This window comes from Salmo salar, chromosome 07 (assembly GCF_965601325.2).
Source record: "Salmo salar chromosome 07, fSalSal1, whole genome shotgun sequence".
NCBI lineage: Eukaryota > Metazoa > Chordata > Actinopteri > Salmoniformes > Salmonidae > Salmo > Salmo salar.
In genome coordinates, this window is record NC_138297.1 from 6535001 (window position 1) to 6555000 (window position 20000).

Below are 20000 nucleotides of genomic sequence, written 5' to 3' on the forward strand. Positions count from 1 at the left end.
CTTGGATAGTAATACAGAACTCTGCAGGCTATCTTTGCAGTAGATTGCAACATCGCCCCCTTTGGCAGTTCTATCGTGGCGGAAAATGTTAAAGTTAGGGATGGAGATGTCAGGGATTTTGGTGGTTTTCCTAAGCCAGGATTCAGACACAGCTAAGACATCTGGGTTGGCAGAATGTGCTAAAGTAGTGAGTAAAACAAACTTAGGGAGTAGGCTTCTAATGTTAACATGCATGAAACCAAGGCTTTTACGGATTACAGAAGTCAACAAATGAGAGCACCTGGGGAGTGGGAGTGGAGCTAGGCACTGTAGGACCTGGATTAACCTCTACATCACCAGAGGAACAGAGGAGAAGTAGGATAAGTGTACGGCTAAAGGCTATACAAACTGGCCGTCTAGCACGTTCAGAACAGAGAGTAAAAGGAGCAGGTGTCTGGGCACAATAGCATAGATTCAAGGCATAGTGTACAAACAAAGGTAAGGTAGGATGTGAGTACATTGGAGGTAAACCTAGGCATTGAGTAATGAGAGAGAGATATAGTCTCTAAAGACGTTTCAACCAGGTGATGTCATCGCATATGTAGGAGGTGGAACAACATGGTTGGTTAAGGCATATTGAGCAGGGCTAGAGGCTCTACAGTGAAATAAGACAGTAATCACTAACCAGGACAGTAATGGACGAGGCATGTTGATATTAGAAAGAGGCATGCGTAGCCAAGTGAACATATGGGTCCAGTGAGTGGTTGGGCTGGCTGGAGACACGGCGATTCAGACAGTTAGCAGGCCGGTGCTAACAAGCTAGCAGTTAGCAGACAGGGGCTAGCAAGCAAGCAGTTAGCAGACCGGGGCAAGCAAGCTAGTAGTTAGCAGACCGGGGCAAGCAAGCTAGTAGTTAGCAGACCGGGGCTAGCAAGTTAGCAGAAGGGCCTTTGGGGGACGTCACGATGGAGGTAAGTCCGTTTTTACCTCTTCGTGCGGTGACGTCGATAGACCAGTCGTGGAATTAGTAGGGTTCCAAGTAGCTCTAGGTAGCTAGCAGGCCGCGGTTAGCAGAAGGGGCCTTCAGCGGACGTCGCGCCTGAGGGGCCTGTTAGAATCCTCAGGCAGATTATGTCGGTATTACAGTCATAGAGGATCGGCGGGGTTCTGTGCCCTGTACCGGCAGTAGAAGGGGTCCGGATATTGTAGCCCAGGAGTGGGCTTCAGTGGTAGCCCAGGAGCCCTAGCCAGGCCAGCTTCAGGCTAATTGGTGCTTGCTCCGGGATGGAAACGCTAGCCAGGAGTAGTCACCCGGGATTGCGGTTAGCTAGTTGTGAAGATCCAAATGAAAATGTTCAGAGTTTGCGGTATGGAGAATCCGGGGATATGGATAGAGAAAATATGTCCGTTATGCTCTGGTTTGAGTCACGTTGTACAAACTGGCGAGAGCTTTCCGATCTAAAGGCTAGCTGACCGCTAGCAGTGGTCATGTAGTGTAAATACGGCCCCTGGTAACTAGGTTGGTGCTGTAGTGTAAATACGGGCCCTGGTAACTAGGTTGGTGCTGTAGTGTAAATACGGGCCCTGGTAACTAGGTTGGTGCTGTAGTGTAAATACGGGCCCTGGGTAACTAGGTTGGTCATGTAGTGTAAATACGGGCCCTGGTAACTAGGTTGGTCATGTAGTGTAAATACGGGCCCTGGGTAACTAGGTTGGTGCTGTAGTGTAAATACGGGCCCTGGTAACTAGGTTGGTGCTGTAGTGTAAATACGGGCCCTGGGTAACTAGGTTGGTGCTGTAGTGTAAATACGGGCCCTGGTAACTAGGTTGGTGCTGTAGTGTAAATACGGGCCCTGGGTAACTAGGTTGGTGCTGTAGTGTAAATACGGGCCCTGGTAACTAGGTTGGTGCTGTAGTGTAAATACGGGCCCTGGGTAACTAGGTTGGTGCTGTAGTGTAAATACGGGCCCTGGTAACTAGGTTGGTGCTGTAGTGTAAATACGGGCCCTGGTAACTAGGTTGGTGCTGTAGTGTAAATACGGGCCCTGGTAACTAGGTTGGTGCTGTAGTGTAAATACGGGCCCTGGTAACTAGGTTGGTGCTGTAGTGTAAATACGGGCCCTGGTAACTAGGTTGGTGCTGTAGTGTAAATACGGGCCCTGGGTAACTAGGTTGGTGCTGTAGTGTAAATACGGGCCCTGGGTAACTAGGTTGGTGCTGTAGTGTAAATACGGGCCCTGGGTAACTAGGTTGGTCATGTAGTGTAAATACGGCCCCTTGGTAACTAGGTTGGTGCTGTAGTGTAAATACGGGCCCTGGGTAACTAGGTTGGTGCTGTAGTGTAAATACGGGCCCTGGGTAACTAGGTTGGTCATGTAGTGTAAATACGGGCCCTGGTAACTAGGTTGGTCATGTAGTGTAAATACGGGCCCTTGGTAACTAGGTTGGTGCTGTAGTGTAAATACGGCCCCTTGGTAACTAGGTTGGTGCTGTAGTAAACATACGTGTGTGTGAGTAGCCAGACAATTATTAAGAAACAAAAAACATTAGCTTTCATCAAACTGTAGATCATCAATACTCTTGAACAACGTGAGACACAAAGATGATGAGGCAGAGGATGAAAACGATGGAAAGAAGAGTACGGAGGAGTGTGGGGACCATTTTCTAGTCATCTCTCAGATAAGCAAAAGAAAAAGAGAATGTAAAAGGGAGGGGGAAAGAGAGAGAGAGCAAGAGAGAGAGAGAGAGAGAGAGAGAGAGAGAGAGAGAGAGAGAGAGAGACAGATACAGAGATAGAGAGAGACAGATAGAGAGATAGAGAGAGAGAAAGAGAGACAGATACAGAGATAGAGAGAGACAGAGAGATAGAGAGAGAGAAAGAGAGACAGAGAGAGAGATAGAGAGAGACAGATAGAGAGATAGAGAGAGAGAAAGAGAGACAGAGAGAGAGATAGAGAGAGACAGATAGAGAGATAGAGAGAGAGAAAGAGAGACAGAGAGAGAGACAGATATAGAGATAGAAAGAGCGAGAGAAAACTGGACTTTTTTTCTCTCCGATCAATCTCATCACTCCATTTCTCATCACTAAATAAAGAATTGATGAAGGACTGATGTAAAGAAGACGAGATGAGATCAACAACATTGCAATACAGGTGGAATAAGACACACTAAGTATCCTAGCATGGAAAAAGGCATGTCCTTGGTTATTTTGAGTGCCCAAAATGTAACGTCTTTTCTCAGGCCTTACACGGGAAGAACAACACAGACAGGAAAGTCAAGTGTTTTATATTGTGTTTAATCTAGTTTGATCTGAGATGTGGTTTTCTCGTGTTTAGAGTCTGTGTGACTAACACGGTATAATAGACAACGCATACATACCCATTATATAGACCCATTATATACACCCCCTTATATACCTATTTATTGAGTCTAGCCAAGTCATGCTAATTTCCTATATCTATCCAATTATTTATCCAAATATCCAAATATTCCATGCTAAAAATGGAATGGCGAAACATTGCAGTGAATTTCTTCAAACGTCTTTAGCTTACTGCCTGAACGTTTCAGTGCAGGTTTGACGGAATCTACTGAATAAGGTCACCCATCAACCTCGGTCACGTCGGCACCCCTGATGTGACGGTGGTCACATAAACCCCCATAAACATGTAATTGACCTAATTCCTGAAAATGAATATTTTCACAAGGTACAAAGTACGACTGTTATTTTTCCTCAGTACAGATTGGATTAAAAGCTTGTCTAAATAACTAATTAACCAAAGGTCATTAAGGTCACGGGTAAAGTATAACCGTTGTACATTCCCTACTGAGAAATATATTATATTTTAATATAATTTATATTTTATGCTGTCATTAGACCAGTATAAAGCTCTTTTTTTTTCATAAATATTGTGTGTCACTGACAATAACAGATTAATAAAACGTATTGATTGGTGAAAATTGACTTACTGTTAGCCGCCGACCAAGGTAATAACTGGTTCTCAGACTCAACCTGAAATTTGGAAAAACATTTATTTTAGAATAAAATCAATGACGTGTTATCAGACAAATTTTAATATGCATTTTTCTACTTCTGTGACCGTAGAGGATCTCTTCTGATGATGACAATTATCAGATAGATTTTTTGTTGTTACAATAACCCAACGGCCAATAACCCAACGGCCAATACCCCAACGGACAATAACCCAACGGACAATACCCCAACGGACAATAACCCAACGGACAATACCCCAACGGACAATAACCCAACGGACAATACCCCAACGGACAATAACCCAACGGACAATAACCCAACGGCCAATAACCCAACGGCCAATACCCCAACGGACAATACCCCAACGGACAATACCCCAACGGACAATAACCCAACGGACAATAACCCAACGGACAATAACCCAACGGCCAATACCCCAACGGACAATAACCCAACGGCCAATAACCCAACGGCCAATACCCCAACGGACAATACCCCAACGGACAATAACCCAACGGACAATAACCCAACGGACAATAACCCAACGGCCAATACCCCAACGGACAATAACCCAACGGCCAATACCCCAACGGACAATAACCCAACGGCCAATAACCCAACGGCCAATACCCCAACGGCCAATAACCCAATGGCCAATAACCCAACGGACAAATGCTCTATGAAATTTTGAGTGAGACATTTTTCAGAGGTATGAACGCAGTGATGGAACTTAAGGATTTAGTTGACTAGCCAGCTGCACTAGTAGACTGGGATTTCAGTCTAACCCAAGTAACATTCAGGTCCAAAATCTGAGCCGTGCGATATTTAAAAAGATAAAATTCCACTGTCCTGACAGACTTGTTGGGCATGTTTTCTTCTTACCCAGTCTGAACAGTACTAGCCTCAGGCTAGGCGGCTAGATTCGTTTACATCCCTGTATGCACGGCACCCAAAATATAACAAACGTAAAATTGATAGTAAATCAAGCATTATGCGTATGAGGTCAACACCAAATACTGCAATTTCAAAATAACTACTTGGACCGGTATTGAATTGGCCTCTTAGAATTCTCTACGAGTACAATTTGTGATGTGATTCAACTGAGTACCGAAAAGCACATAAGTAAATAATCTTTTCAGAATGACTATATGTCTTTCAGCAACAGTACCAGGATGGAGCAGAAGCTGGAAACGGACAGAGACTGAGAAAACGGAGGACATTTAAAAGCTTGCAGAAATATCCTTGCTTGAAGCACAGTTCGGCAATCATTTTTCCTGTAGATCCCAAATAGAGAAAGACCAATAGAGGGAACGCAGGAGACTAGAGAATGGATCCTCTTAAAGTCTGAATGGGGTCAAAAGGTCAAAATCAACAATAGACTGTCCTGGGGGGGGGGGGGGGGGGGGGGGCGTCAACTCCAGAGACAAACACAGACAGGAGGACTTCAAGGAGATTCGTTTCTTGCAGACGTTTCAATTGCCAGGACTTTATATGGGAAGTCTTGTAACGAATACGACCCACATGCTCTTTTCAGGCCCTTGTGATCAACAAAAATATATATATATTTTTTTTTTTAAATCTCCTTGTTTTTAAAGTATAAAAATAACTAAGACAGCAGATAGTGACATGTATAAACCCACAGGGTTTTATTATCTCTGTTTTTGCCAGATGTGCAATTGGGTCAACAGCATCAACAAAGATGCTTCTTGTTCCTGCACGTAATGACACAGTAAAATATAAAACCATTTTTTTACAGCATTGCAACCCGTGACCGTATAGTAACTCATTTTCAAACTTAGACAAGGACAGAGATGCAGACTTACCATTCATCCCTTCAGCGTGATCACGGCACAGCATTGCTCTGCCTCATGTGTGTGTGTGTGTGGTCTGTGTCTGTCTGTACGTGTGGGAGGGAGGGAGGGAGTTTCGTAGGAGCGGTTATGGGCTCTCTGACGCTCTCTCAAAACCTCTGTTCTCACCTCTGTGTGTGTCTGAAAAAGAAAGGGAGAGACAGAGAGAGAGACAGACAGAAACAGAGAGAGAGAGAGAGAGAGGGAGGTAGGGAGAGAGAGAGCCCTCTGATCTCTCACACACCTCGTCATTGCGATCCTGGAACAAAACAACATGAACACACACACACACACACACACACACACACACACACACACACACACACACACACACACACACACACACACACACACACACACACACACACACACACAGATGGAGAACAATCCACCACAGAGTAGCGGGCCCAGACCTCGAACACAGCTCTCAGTTTGACACAGCAACATCTGGTCTCGTCTCTCTCTCCTCCCATACATCTCTCAGTTTGACATTTACTAGCCCGTTATCAACACCTTCATTAAGAGAATACTGCTGTCGAGTGCACTCAGACTATATATACTTAAAAAAATAAAAATAAAGCAATGGTGGTTTCTACAGCTACATCATACTGACACAGTACAATTTATCATCCAAAATACACTCAGTGGTGTAAAGTACTGAAGTAAAAAAATACTTTAAAGTACTACTTGAGTAGTTTTTTTGGGGGGGGGTATCTGTACTTTACTATTTATATTTTTGACAACTTTTACTTCACGATATTCCTCAAGAAAAGAATGTAATTTTTACTCCATACATTTTAAATGCTTCACGGGACAGAAACTGTCCAATTCACAGGCTTATCAAGAGAACATCCCTTCTGCCTCTGATCTGGAGGAATCACTAAACACAAATGCTTAGTTTGTAAATTATGTCTTCGGAGTGTGCCCCTTGCTATCCGTAAATAAAAATAAAAAAATAAAAAATTGTGCCGTCTAGTTTGCGTAATATTAGGAATTTTAAATGATTCACACTTTTACTTTTGATAGTTAAGTATTTTTTAAATCAAATACTTTTACCCAAGTGGTATTTTACTGGGTGACTTTCACTTGAGTCATTTTCTATGAAATTATATTTACTTTTACTCAGGTATGACAACTGGGTACTTTTTTTCACCACTTACTACACTACGTGGTAACAGTTTGGGTTGAATTAAAATGTGAATCAATTGATGAAGATGGTGAGGATGAAGAGGTCAAAGATTATGTTTGAAATGTGCATGTGTGACAGTAAGAGCAAGAGGTATGTCATGACTGTGCATCGTGGCTCAGAAGGTGGTTGGGGCTGGTTTCAGACCGCCGGGGACGGGGTGCTAACGTGGGGGCGATCTGGTTCCCGGTATCTCCTCACCCCTACGGCAAGGTATTGAGAAATAAATCAAATTCTGAAAAAAACTCTTAAAACATTTATAGGATACCGTTTCAGACAGGTATGAAATAAACTATAGTAAAATACTACAATATTTTGATGAGTTTGTACAGACTAATAGCCAAGAAAGAGTGAAAGGAAAAGAGGGCCTATCAATACATTAAGCGAGTAGTAGAGGCTATTGGTCATTTGACTCTGAAAGATGGACGCCTCCACGTAACAGGAAGCTCATCACTAATCTAGTGCCACATTGAGACAAACGCATGCACGTGGGGGGCATGAATTAAAACGTTAAGAGGCGGTTTCCCAAACATAGATTAACCCTAACCCGGGATTAAAAAGCAATTAAATGGAATATGCTTCTTAGTCCCGGCCTGTCAGGGAAACAGCCCATGTTTTACCAGTATCACAGTAAAATAACAACAAAATAATAATTACAAAAATATATAATTTACAGTAGATATTTTACCAGATTCAAATATAATATTCATTAGATTTAATTTACAGTAGATATTTTAACAGATTCAAATATTACATTAATTGTAATTCATTTACAGTAGATATTTTAAGATTCAAATAGTATTCATATTTTATTTACAGTAGATATTTTAAGATTCAAATAGTATTCATAATTAAATTTACAGCAGATATTTTACCAGATACTAAAATAGTCAAAGGGAAAAGGATTTAGTTGTGCTTGAAACTCAACTCAGAACTCCTGGCTAAAACGACACAAAACCTCAAATATTTTAAATGAATACATTATACATTCAATTGATGTGTGTGTGTGTGTGTGGGGGGGGGGGGGGGGTAAACCCTGGTGTTGTCGACGGTAACATGAACCGCAAGTTAACGGGCCTCGCCTACGTGTGGCTTTAGGGAAGTTCACGCACAACACGACTGCATGTACGGCACTGAATCATCCACATTACTGCAAATACAGGCCTGAACACGACTGCATGTATTGAACACACAAATTGCGTGCACGTGAACATACATTATATACATAGCACACGCCATCAATTGGAATGAACAAACAAACAAGAGCGCTATGTATTTATATCTTCTAACCACCTGCGTGAGGTGAGAGATACATTTTGGGGCTGTTTCATGGCACTGACATTATCACACCTGTAAAAGTTCCTCTGCCTCTTAACGGAAAGCATGTGGCATTAGGCCAATATCACACACACACACTCAAAAACAGAACACAAGCAGTATGCACAGTATGCACAGTATGCACAGCTCCGAGGCATCCACAGATATATACATACACAACGTTCTGTGTATCAGAAGAAGGATGGAGACAAGAGTCGATGTTTGATTGTCACCAGGCAATATTATGCAGGACTTTTATTTTACTCTTTTCAAGTTTTAGTCAGAACAATATCTAGGCAATAGGGAGCTTTTCCAATACTAGCATCTGAATGACAATTCTATTCCACTGGATGGAAAAAACAGATTGAAAAAAATAACATTTTTTTTTTTCAAAATTCAAACTGATATTTTCCCACTTCAACAGTTCAACTCAAGATGTCATAAAACAACTTAAAAAAATAAAAAACTGAACTAAAAAGTTTGTTTTAAACGTTTTCAAACGGCCAACAAAAACATTTGATCAAATCTGAACTGGAATATTTGAACAGTTGGAAATACTCATTCTGGACAAACATGTTATATTTTTAAGCACTGGCTAAAACTGTTGTTCCATTCTATATATATTTCTTCTGCTTGTTTTCTGTGATCTAAAACATTCTCTGCATTCTCCCTTTGTTCATGGTGTTAAAGTTATGTTTAGTAGTTTCTTATTCTGTCCTGTTCTAGTCCTGGTTTCTATTCTAGCCCCTCCTAAGCGAAGGGGAAGGTCAATAGGACAGCTTGTCCAGGTCCCAGCAGTAGTTTATCCAGCGAGACAGAGCTGTCCGCAGCCAGGTTCTCAGGGTCTGTACTTAGCTTCACTGTAGCCTGCTCCGGAAGGCTCAGCTCTGGGAAGAGGACGACGAGAAAATCCAGTCAGTATTGGAATGTAGATTATTTTTTTTTTAATATATCATGTTTGACTTCTCATATGATGTTTGCTTCACCATTTATTCATTTTCAGGATTATAGTCTGATCTCAGAAATAAATACCTGTGTTGTTGAGGACCATGGTTAAGGAGGCGGAGCCCCAGTTAACGGCTGTCAGGTATCGCTCGCTCTGGTCCCACAGACGCAGGAAAGCAAGGGATGAGGAGGAGGAGTGGAGGTGGAAGTAGTCCCCGTGAAGGAGGGAACGTTCTTTACCCCTCAGATCAGAGAGGGTCTTAAACCACGAACGACATGTCAGACGATGAGTCTTCTGGGCCTGGAGAGGGAGGGGGGAGGAGAGGGAGAGAGGAGGAGGGAGAGAGAGAGGAGGAGAGGGAGGGGGGAGGAGGAGAGAGAGGAGGAGAGAGAGGGGAGGGAGAGAGAGAGGGGAGAGAGAGGGAGGGGGAGGAGAGGGAGGGGAAAGGGAGGAGAGAGGGGAGAGAGAGCTTAGATTGTTGTTGGATCCTCGGTAAGACTAGCTGTTGCCATTGGAGTCGGCAAATGGGGATCCTAATAAAACAACAAAAATACATAGCAGACAGACCACGGGGGGGAGACAGACCACGGGGGGGAGACAGACCACGGGGGGGAGACAGACCACGGGGGGAGACAGACCACGGGGGGAGACAGACCACGGGGGGAGACATAATGAAGCTTGGGAGGGGCTGAGTGCAGAGAACACGTGGCAGTACTGACAAGGGGAGGAACCGTTTAAGGTCCAGATCACTCCGGTCTCTGCCTAGAAATAATGAAGTAGAATTTAGTGATGAGAAGGAGAGTCCAGTCAAAGCGGGGTGTGTAGAACCTAACAGTATACACACACAACAACACGTAGGTCACATGTCAGTACATACACACAACAACACGTAGGTCACATGTCAGTACATACACACAACAACACGTAGGTCACATGTCAGTACATACACACACAACAACACGTAGGTCACATGTCAGTATAAACACACACAACAACACGTAGGTCACATGTCAGTACATACACACACAGCAACACGTAGGTCACATGTCAGTATAAACACACACAACAACACGTAGGTCACATGTCAGTACATACACACAACACGTAGGTCACATGTCAGTATAAACACACACAGCAACACGTAGGTCACATGTCAGTACATACACACAACACGTAGGTCACATGTCAGTACATACACACAACAACACGTAGGTCACATGTCAGTATAAACACACACAACAACACGTAGGTCACATGTCAGTACATACACACACAGCAACACGTAGGTCACATGTCAGTATAAACACACAACACGTAGGTCACATGTCAGTATAAACACACAACACGTAGGTCACATGTCAGTATAAACACACACAACACGTAGGTCACATGTCAGTACATACACACAACACGTAGGTCACATGTCAGTACATACACACACAGCAACACGTAGGTCCCATGTCAGTATAAACACACACAAAAACACGTAGGTCACATGTCAGTATAAACACACACAGCAACACGTAGGTCACATGTCAGTATAAACACACACAGCAACACGTAGGTCACATGTCAGTACATACACACAACAACACGTAGGTCACATGTCAGTACATACACACAACAACACGTAGGTCACATGTCAGTATAAACACACACAACAACACGTAGGTCACATGTCAGTACATACACACACAACAACACGTAGGTCACATGTCAGTACATACACACACAACAACACGTAGGTCACATGTCAGTATAAACACACACAGCAACACGTAGGTCACATGTCAGTACATACACACACAGCAACACGTAGGTCACATGTCAGTATAAACACACACAACACGTAGGTCACATGTCAGTAACATACACACAACACGTAGGTCACTGTCAGTACATACACACAACACGTAGGTCACATGTCAGTACAAACACACAACACGTAGGTCACATGTCAGTACATACACACAACACGTAGGTCACATGTCAGTACATACACACACAGCAACACGTAGGTCACATGTCAGTATAAACACACAACAACACGTAGGTCACATGTCAGTACAAACACACAACACGTAGGTCACATGTCAGTACATACACACACAACAACACGTAGGTCACATGTCAGTATCAACACACACAACACGTAGGTCACATGTCAGTATCACACACACAACAACACGTAGGTCACATGTCAGTATAAACACACACAACAACACGTAGGTCACATGTCAGTACATACACACACAGCAACACGTAGGTCACATGTCAGTATAAACACACACAGCAACACGTAGGTCACATGTCAGTACATACACACAACAACACGTAGGTCACATGTCAGTATAAACACACACAGCAACACGTAGGTCACATGTCAGTACATACACACAACACGTAGGTCACATGTCAGTACATACACACAACAACACGTAGGTCACATGTCAGTATAAACACACAACAACACGTAGGTCACATGTCAGTACATACACACAACAACAACACGTAGGTCACATGTCAGTATAAACACACACAGCAACACGTAGGTCACATGTCAGTACAAACACACACAGCAACACGTAGGTCACATGTCAGTACAAACACACAACACGTAGGTCACATGTCAGTATAAACACACACAGCAACACGTAGGTCACATGTCAGTATAAACACACAACAACACGTAGGTCACATGTCAGTACATACACACAACACGTAGGTCACGTCAGTACATACACACAACACGTAGGTCACATGTCAGTACAAACACACAACACGTAGGTCACATGTCAGTACATACACAACAACACGTAGGTCACATGTCAGTACAAACACACACAGCAACACGTAGGTCACATGTCAGTATAAACACACAACAACACGTAGGTCACATGTCAGTACAAACACACAACACGTAGGTCACATGTCAGTACATACACACACAACAACACGTAGGTCACATGTCAGTACATACACACACAACAACACGTAGGTCACATGTCAGTATAAACACACACAACAACACGTAGGTCACATGTCAGTATAAACACACACAACAACACGTAGGTCACATGTCAGTATAAACACACAACAACACGTAGGTCACATGTCAGTATAAACACACACAACAACACGTAGGTCACATGTCAGTACATACACACAACAACAACACGTAGGTCACATGTCAGTACATACACAAAGCAACACGTAGGTCACATGTCAGTACAAACACACAACACGTAGGTCACATGTCAGTACATACACAAAGCAACACGTAGGTCACATGTCAGTACAAACACACAACACGTAGGTCACATGTCAGTACATACACACAACACGTAGGTCACATGTCAGTACATACACACAACCACACGTAGGTCACATGTCAGTACATACACACAACACGTAGGTCTAATGTCAGTACATACACACAACACGTAGGTCTAATGTCAGTACATACACAGCAACACGTAGGTCACATGTCAGTATAAACAGACAAGTAGGAGAGAGAGAGAGGAGAGAGCGAGGGGAGGGGGGAGAGAGAGAGGAGGGGGGAGAGAGGGAGAGAGAGCAGGGGAGAGAGAGGGAGAGAGAGGGAGAGAGAGAGAGAGGGACGGGGGGAGAGAGAGAGAAGGGGGGAGAGAGAGAGAAGGGGGGAGAGAGAGAGAGAAGGGGGGAGAGAGAGAGAGAAGGGGGGAGAGAGAGAGAGAAGGGGGGAGAGAGAGAGAGAGAAGGGGGGAGAGAGAGAGAAGGGGAGAGAGAGGGAGAGAGAGGAGGGGAGAGAGAGGGAGAGAGAGCAGGGGAGAGAGAGGGAGAGAGAGAAGGGGGGAGAGAGAGAGAGAAGGGGGGAGAGAGAGAAGGGGGGAGAGAGAGAGAAGGGGAGAGAGAGGGAGAGAGAGGAGGGGAGAGAGAGGGAGAGAGAGGAGGGGAGAGAGAGGGAGAGAGAAGGGGGGAGGGAGAGAGAGAGAGAAGGGGGGAGAGAGAGAGAGAGAAGGGGGGAGAGAGAGAGAGAGAGAGAGAAGGGGGAGAGAGAGAGAAGGGGAGAGAAGGGGGGAGAGAGAGAAGGGGGAGAGAGAGAAGGGGGGAGAGAGAGAGAAGGGGGAGAGAGAGAGAAGGGGGAGAGAGAGGGAGAGAGAGGAGGGGAGAGAGAGAGGAGGGGAGAGAGAGAGGAGGGGAGAGAGAAGGGGAGAGAGAGGGAGAGAGAGGAGGGGAGAGAGAGAGAGAAGGGGGGAGAGAGAGAGAGAAGGGGGGAGGGAGAGAGAGAGAGAAGGGGGGAGAGAGAGAGAGAGAGAAGGGGGGAGAGAGAGAGAAGGGGGGAGAGAGAGAGAAGGGGGGAGAGAGAGAGAGAAGGGGGGAGAGAGAGAGAGAAGGGGGGGAGAGAGAGAGAAGGGGGGAGAGAGAGAGAGAAGGGGGGAGAGAGAGAGAGAAGGGGGGAGAGAGAGACGGGGGGAGAGAGAGAAGGGGGGAGAGAGAGACGGGGAGAGAGAGAGAAGGGGGGAGAGAGAGGGGGGGAGAGAGAGAGAGAAGGGGAGAGAGAGAGAGAAGGGGGGAGAGAGAGAGAAGGGGGGAGAGAGAGAGAAGGGGGGAGAGAGAGAGAAGGGGGGAGAGAGAGAGAAGGGGGGAGAGAGAGAGAGAAGGGGGGAGAGAGAGAGAGAAGGGGGGAGAGAGAGAGAGAAGGGGGGAGAGAGAGAGAGAAGGGGGGAGAGAGAGACGGGGGGAGAGAGAGAAGGGGGGAGAGAGAGAAGGGGGGAGAGAGAGACGGGGGGAGAGAGAGACGGGGGGAGAGAGAGACGGGGGGGAGAGAGAGAGGGGGGGAGAGAGAGAGAGAAGGGGAGAGAGAGAGAGAAGGGGAGAGAGAGAGAAGGGGAGAGAGAGAGAAGGGGGAGAGAGAGAAGGGGGGAGAGAGAGAAGGGGGGAGAGAGAGAAGGGGGGAGAGAGAGAGAAGGGGGAGAGAGAGAGAGAGAAGGGGGAGAGAGAGAGAGAGAGAGAGAAGGGGGAGAGAGAGAGAGAGAAGGGGGGAGAGAGAGAGAGAGAGAAGGGGGGAGAGAGAGAGAAGGGGGGAGAGAGAGAGAGAAGGGGGGAGAGAGAGAGAGAGAGAAGGGGGGAGAGAGAGAGAAGGGGGGAGAGAGAGAGGGGGAGAGAGAGAGAAGGGGGAGAGAGAGAGAAGGGGGAGAGAGAGAGAAGGGGGGAGAGAGAGAGAAGGGGGGGAGAGAGAGAGAAGGGGGGAGAGAGAGAGAGAGAGAAGGGGGGAGAGAGAGAGAGAGAGAAGGGGGGAGAGAGAGAGGGGGAGAGAGAGAGGGGGAGAGAGAGAGAGAGAAGAGGGGGGAGAGAGAGAGAAGGGGGAGAGAGAGAGAAGGGGGGAGAGAGAGAGAAGGGGGGAGAGAGAGAGAGAGAGAAGGGGGGAGAGAGAGAGAGAGAGAAGGGGGGAGAGAGAGAGAGAGAGAAGGGGGGAGAGAGAGAGGGGGAGAGAGAGAGAGAGAAAGAAGGGGGGAGAGAGAGAGAAGGGGGAGGAGAGAGAAGGGGGAGAGAGAGAGAAGGGGGGAGAGAGAGAGAGAGAGAAGGGGGGAGAGAGAGAGGGGGAGAGAGAGAGAGAGAGAGAGAAGGGGGGAGAGAGAGAGAGAAGGGGGAGAGAGAGAAGGGGGAGAGAGAGAGAGAGAAGGGGGGAGAGAGAGAGAGAGAAGGGGGGAGAGAGGAGAGAGAAGGGGGAGAGAGAGAGAGAAGGGGGGAGAGAGAGAGAGAAGGGGGAGAGAGAGAGAGAAAGAAGGGGGAGAGAGAGAGAGAAGAAGGGGGGAGAGAGAGAGAGAGAGAAAGAAGGGGGGAGAGAGAGAGAAGGGGGAGAGAGAGAGAAGGGGGAGAGAGAGAGAAGGGGGGAGAGAGAGAGAAGGGGGGAGAGAGAGAGAAGGGGGGAGAGAGAGAGAGAGAAGGGGAGAGAGAGAGAGAGAAGGGGGGAGAGAGAGAGAGAGAGAGAGAGAAGGGGGGAGAGAGAGAGAAGGGGGAGAGAGAGAGAAGGGGGGAGAGAGAGAGAAGGGGGAGAGAGAGAGAAGGGGGGAGAGAGAGAGAGAGAGAAGGGGGAGAGAGAGAGAGAGAGAGAGAGAAGGGGGGAGAGAGAGAGAAGGGGGGAGAGAGAGAGGGGGAGAGAGAGAGAGAGAGAGAAGGGGGGAGAGAGAGAGAAGAGAAGGGGGGAGAGAGAGAGAGAAGGGGGAGAGAGAGAGAAGGGGGAGAGAGAGAGAAGGGGGGAGAGAGAGAGAGAGAGAAGGGGGGAGAGAGAGAGAGAGAGAGAGAGAGGGGGGGGAGAGGAGGGGGGAGAGAGAGAAGGGGGGAGAGAGAGAGGGGGAGAGAGAGAGAGGGGGGAGAGAGAGAGAGAAGGGGGGGAGAGAGAGAGAGAAGGGGGGAGAGAGAGAGAGAAGGGGGAGAGAGAGAAGGGGGGAGAGAGAGAAGGGGGGAGAGAGAGAAGGGGGGAGAGAGAGAGAAGGGGGGAGAGAGAGAGAAGGGGGGAGAGAGAGAGAAGGGGGGAGAGAGAGAGAAGGGGGGAGAGAGAGAGAAGGGGGGAGAGAGAGAGAAGGGGGGAGAGAGAGAGAGAAGGGGGGAGAGAGAGAGAGAAGGGGGGAGGAGAGAGAGAGAAGGGGGGAGAGAGAGAGAGAAGGGGGGAGAGAGAGAGAAGGGGGGAGAGAGAGAGAAGGGGGGAGAGAGAGAGAGAGAGAAGGGGGGAGAGAGAGAGAGAAGGGGGAGAGAGAGAGAGAGAAGGGGAGAGAGAGAGTGAGAGAAGGGGGAGAGAGAGAGAGAAGGGGGAGATCAACAACATGACTAATGAACTGGGTGATATAAGTATTCTGTTAGACAGAAGGTTTGAATCCTTTGATGAGTGTATGTTGCTAGTACATGTTGCTAGTGCATGTTGCTAGTACATGTTGCTAGTGCATGGGTTGTAGCTTTTAACTAGCCTTCTCAGTTAAAACATGTGACTACATATGAATAAACCTGAATACATTTACAGTCAACTGTGAAAATAAAGGAAACGCTAGGTAAAGTGAAAGGGCGTTGGGTCACCACGTGCCAGAACAGCTTCCTTTTAGCAGTTACCTGTACTACACTGCTACCACTAGAGAGGTATAACCAAGCCTGTACCTCAGCTGTCTCGTTCTTCACAGTTCCTTCAGCAACCTCTTCCTCAGTGTCCCACAGCATCTTAGGAGAGGTGGAGCCCTGAGAACCAGAGAGAGACAGAGAGAAGAGGGAGGGAGAGAAGAGGAAGGGAGAGAAGAGGAAGGGAGAGAAGAGGAAGGGAGAGAAGAGGAAGGGAGAGAAGAGGAAGGGAGAGAAGAGGAAGGGAGAGAAGAGGAAGGGAGAGGGAGGGAGAGAGAGAAGAGGAAGGGAGAGAAGAGGAAGGGAGAGAAGAGGAAGGGAGAGAAGAGGAAGGGAGAGAAGAGGAAGGGAGAGAAGAGGAAGGGAGAGAAGAGGGAGGGAGAGAAGAGGGAGGGAGAGAGAGGAAGGGAGAGAAGAGGAAGGGAGAGAAGAGGAAGGGAGAGAAGAGGAAGGGAGAGAAGAGGGAGGGAGAGAAGAGGGAGGGAGAGAAGAGGAAGGGAGAGAAGAGGAAGGGAGAGAAGAGGAAGGGAGAGAGAGGAAGGGAGAGAAGAGGAAGGGAGAGAAGAGGAAGGGAGAGAAGAGAAAGGGAGAGAAGAGGAAGGGAGAGAAGAGGAAGGGAGAGAAGAGGAAGGGAGAGAAGAGGAAGGGAGAGAAGAGGAAGGGAGAGAAGAGGGAGGGAGAGAAGAGGAAGGGAGAGAAGAGGAAGGGAGAGAAGAGGGAGGGAGAGAGAGGAAGGGAGAGAAGAGGAAGGGAGAGAAGAGGAAGGGAGAGAAGAGGAAGGGAGAGAAGAGGAAGGGAGAGAAGAGGGAGGGAGAGAAGAGGGAGGGAGAGAAGAGGGAGGGAGAGAAGAGGGAGGGAGAGAAGAGGGAGGGAGAGAAGAGGAAGGGAGAGAAGAGGGAGGGAGAGAGAGGAAGGGAGAGAAGAGGAAGGGAGAGAAGAGGAAGGGAGAGAAGAGGAAGGGAGAGAAGAGGGAGGGAGAGAAGAGGGAGGGAGAGAAGAGGAAGGGAGAGAAGAGGGAGGGAGAGAAGAGGAAGGGAGAGAAGAGGGAGGGAGAGAAGAGGGAGGGAGAGAAGAGGGAGGGAGAGAGAGGAAGGGAGAGAGAGGAAGGGAGAGAAGAGGAAGGGAGAGAAGAGGAAGGGAGAGAAGAGGGAGGGAGAGAAGAGGGAGGGAGAGAAGAGGAAGGGAGAGAAGAGGGAGGGAGAGAAGAGGGAGGGAGAGAAGAGGAAGGGAGAGAAGAGGAAGGGAGAGAAAAGGAAGGGAGAGAAGAGGAAGGGAGAGAAGAGGGAGGGAGAGAGAGGAAGGGAGAGAAGAGGAAGGGAGAGAAGAGGGAGGGAGAGAAGAGGAAGGGAGAGAAGAGGGAGGGAGAGAGAGGAAGGGAGAGAAGAGGGAGGGAGAGAAGAGGGAGGGAGAGAGAGGAAGGGAGAGAGAGGGAGGGAGAGAGAGGAAGGGAGAGAAGAGTTAACATCAGACCAGGTCCAGACCAGGAAGTGTTCTGGAAATATTACTGAGGTGGTAAAAGGTCAGAGTATCAGTTCTGTCTGATGCTTGAAATAGTTGTTTTCCCCCAGAACATTTACATTGTTGATCAACACAGGTGTAAATTTCACTCATTTTCCATTGCAACACATTTTCTTCTACGGTTTGCACAAATAAATAGACTCGTGTGTCCTATATCGTTCTCCCCTGTCCACCACCATCGCTCCTCACCTGGTCCACTAGCCCCAACTCATCTCCGTAGTTGAAGACAGGTGTTCCAGGCAGTGTGAAAAGCATTAGTTGGTAAAGTCGTACCAGTTCTGGTTTCTCCACCACTGAAGCCAAATGGTTCCCCGAAGTGCCTGTTTTGGGTTTTTTTTAAAAGAAAATATGTATTTTAAAGTTGTATTTTGTTGTTTGATAAAACGAATGCTTCTAAAGAGCGTTCTCTTCTCTCTTACCTCCTAGCCCCCAGGCTAGAGAGCTCTGTTTCTGGGTAGAGACCAGGTCGTGGATGGACTTCGCTCTCTCAATACCTGCAAGTTAAACACAGGTTGGGAACATCTCCAATTACAGCCTATTATTTCTCAATGACTTCTTTTAACCAGAGCAACAAGGACTTTGTCTTATCCTTTGTCCTTCTATTTAGTCTAAGGTAACACTCACTGTCTAAGGTAACACTCACTGGTTTGTCTGTGTTTAGGACCAATATTTAGTCTAAGGTAACACTCACTGGTTTGTCTGTGTTTAGGACCAATATTTAGTCTAAGGTAACACTCACTGGTTTGTCTGTGTTTAGGACCAATATTTAGTCTAAGGTAACACTCACTGGTTTGTCTGTGTTTAGGACCAATATTTAGTCTAAGGTAACACTCACTGGTTTGTCTGTGTTTAAAGTGCATTAGAAATGTTCTGTTACCAGAGTTTGCCTTGTTAAGGACATCAGACAGTATCAGATCCACACCAGAAGTATTGAGAAGTTGAGAGACGGCAGAGGAGTCCTGATCATCAACCACTCCTATTACAGCTCTAGAGAGAGAGAGAGAGAGAGGAGTCCTGATCATCAACCACTCCTATTACAGCTCTAGAGAGAGAGAGAGAGAGAGGAGTCCTGATCATCAACCACTCCTATTACAGCTCTAGAGAGAGAGAGAGAGAGAGAGGAGTCCTGATCATCAACCACTCCTATTACAGCTCTAGAGAGAGAGAGAGGAGTCCTGATCATCAACCACTCCTATTACAGCTCTAGAGAGAGAGAGAGAGAGAGGAGTCCTGATCATCAACCACTCCTATTACAGCTCTAGAGAGAGAGAGAGAGAGAGAGGAGTCCTGATCATCAACCACTCCTATTACAGCTCTAGAGAGAGAGAGAGAGAGAGGAGTCCTGATCATCAACCACTCCTATTACAGCTCTAGAGAGAGAGAGAGAGAGGAGTCCTGATCATCAACCACTCCTATTACAGCTCTGAGAGAGAGAGAGAGAGAGGAGTCCTGATCATCAACCACTCCTATTACAGCTCTAGAGAGAGAGAGAGAGGAGTCCTGATCATCAACCACTCCTATTACAGCTCTAGAGAGAGAGAGAGAGAGGAGTCCTGATCATCAACCACTCCTATTACAGCTCTAGAGAGAGAGAGAGAGAGAGGAGTCCTGATCATCAACCACTCCTATTACAGCTCTAGAGAGAGAGAGAGAGAGAGGAGTCCTGATCATCAACCACTCCTATTACAGCTCTAGAGAGAGAGAGAGAGAGAGAGGAGTCCTGATCATCAACCACTCCTATTACAGCTCTAGAGAGAGAGAGAGAGAGAGAGGAGTCCTGATCATCAACCACTCCTATTACAGCTCTAGAGAGAGAGAGAGAGAGAGGAGTCCTGATCATCAACCACTCCTATTACAGCTCTGAGAGAGAGAGAGAGAGAGGAGTCCTGATCATCAACCACTCCTATTACAGCTCTAGAGAGAGAGAGAGAGAGAGGAGTCCTGATCATCAACCACTCCTATTACAGCTCTAGAGAGAGAGAGAGAGAGGAGTCCTGATCATCAACCACTCCTATTACAGCTCTAGAGAGAGAGAGAGAGAGAGAGAGAGGAGTCCTGATCATCAACCACTCCTATTACAGCTCTAGAGAGAGAGAGAGAGAGGAGTCCTGATCATCAACCACT

The 20000-nt window shown here is 46.9% G+C and overlaps 2 protein-coding genes across 4 annotated transcripts in view; both read right to left on the minus strand.

Annotated features, from left to right (window-relative positions):
- LOC106608478 (uncharacterized) overlaps positions 1 to 5878 on the minus strand; it is an 18399-nt gene extending 12521 nt beyond the window's left edge. The window contains exons 1-2 of the mRNA XM_014206407.3: positions 5794 to 5878; positions 3946 to 3988 (exon numbers count right to left, since the gene is read on the minus strand). Coding sequence (XP_014061882.2) covers positions 3946 to 3988; positions 5794 to 5796 — 46 coding nt within the window. The 5' untranslated portion in view covers positions 5797 to 5878. The remainder of the gene's footprint in view (positions 1 to 3945; positions 3989 to 5793) is intronic.
- Positions 5879 to 8544: 2666 nt separating this feature from the next.
- slc3a2a (solute carrier family 3 member 2a) overlaps positions 8545 to 20000 on the minus strand; it is a 20360-nt gene continuing 8904 nt past the window's right edge. The window contains exons 7-13 of one of the 3 annotated variants that reach the window (XR_014392812.1): positions 18754 to 18863; positions 18296 to 18370; positions 18066 to 18196; positions 16401 to 16478; positions 12672 to 12718; positions 9356 to 9569; positions 8545 to 9210 (exon numbers count right to left, since the gene is read on the minus strand). Coding sequence is in view for 2 of the 3 variants with exons in the window: in XM_082977193.1 (XP_082833319.1) it covers positions 9074 to 9210; positions 9356 to 9569; positions 12672 to 12686; positions 16401 to 16478; positions 18066 to 18196; positions 18296 to 18370; positions 18754 to 18863 (760 nt within the window). In the remaining variant the exon portion in view is untranslated. 3 annotated transcript variants of the gene reach the window in all.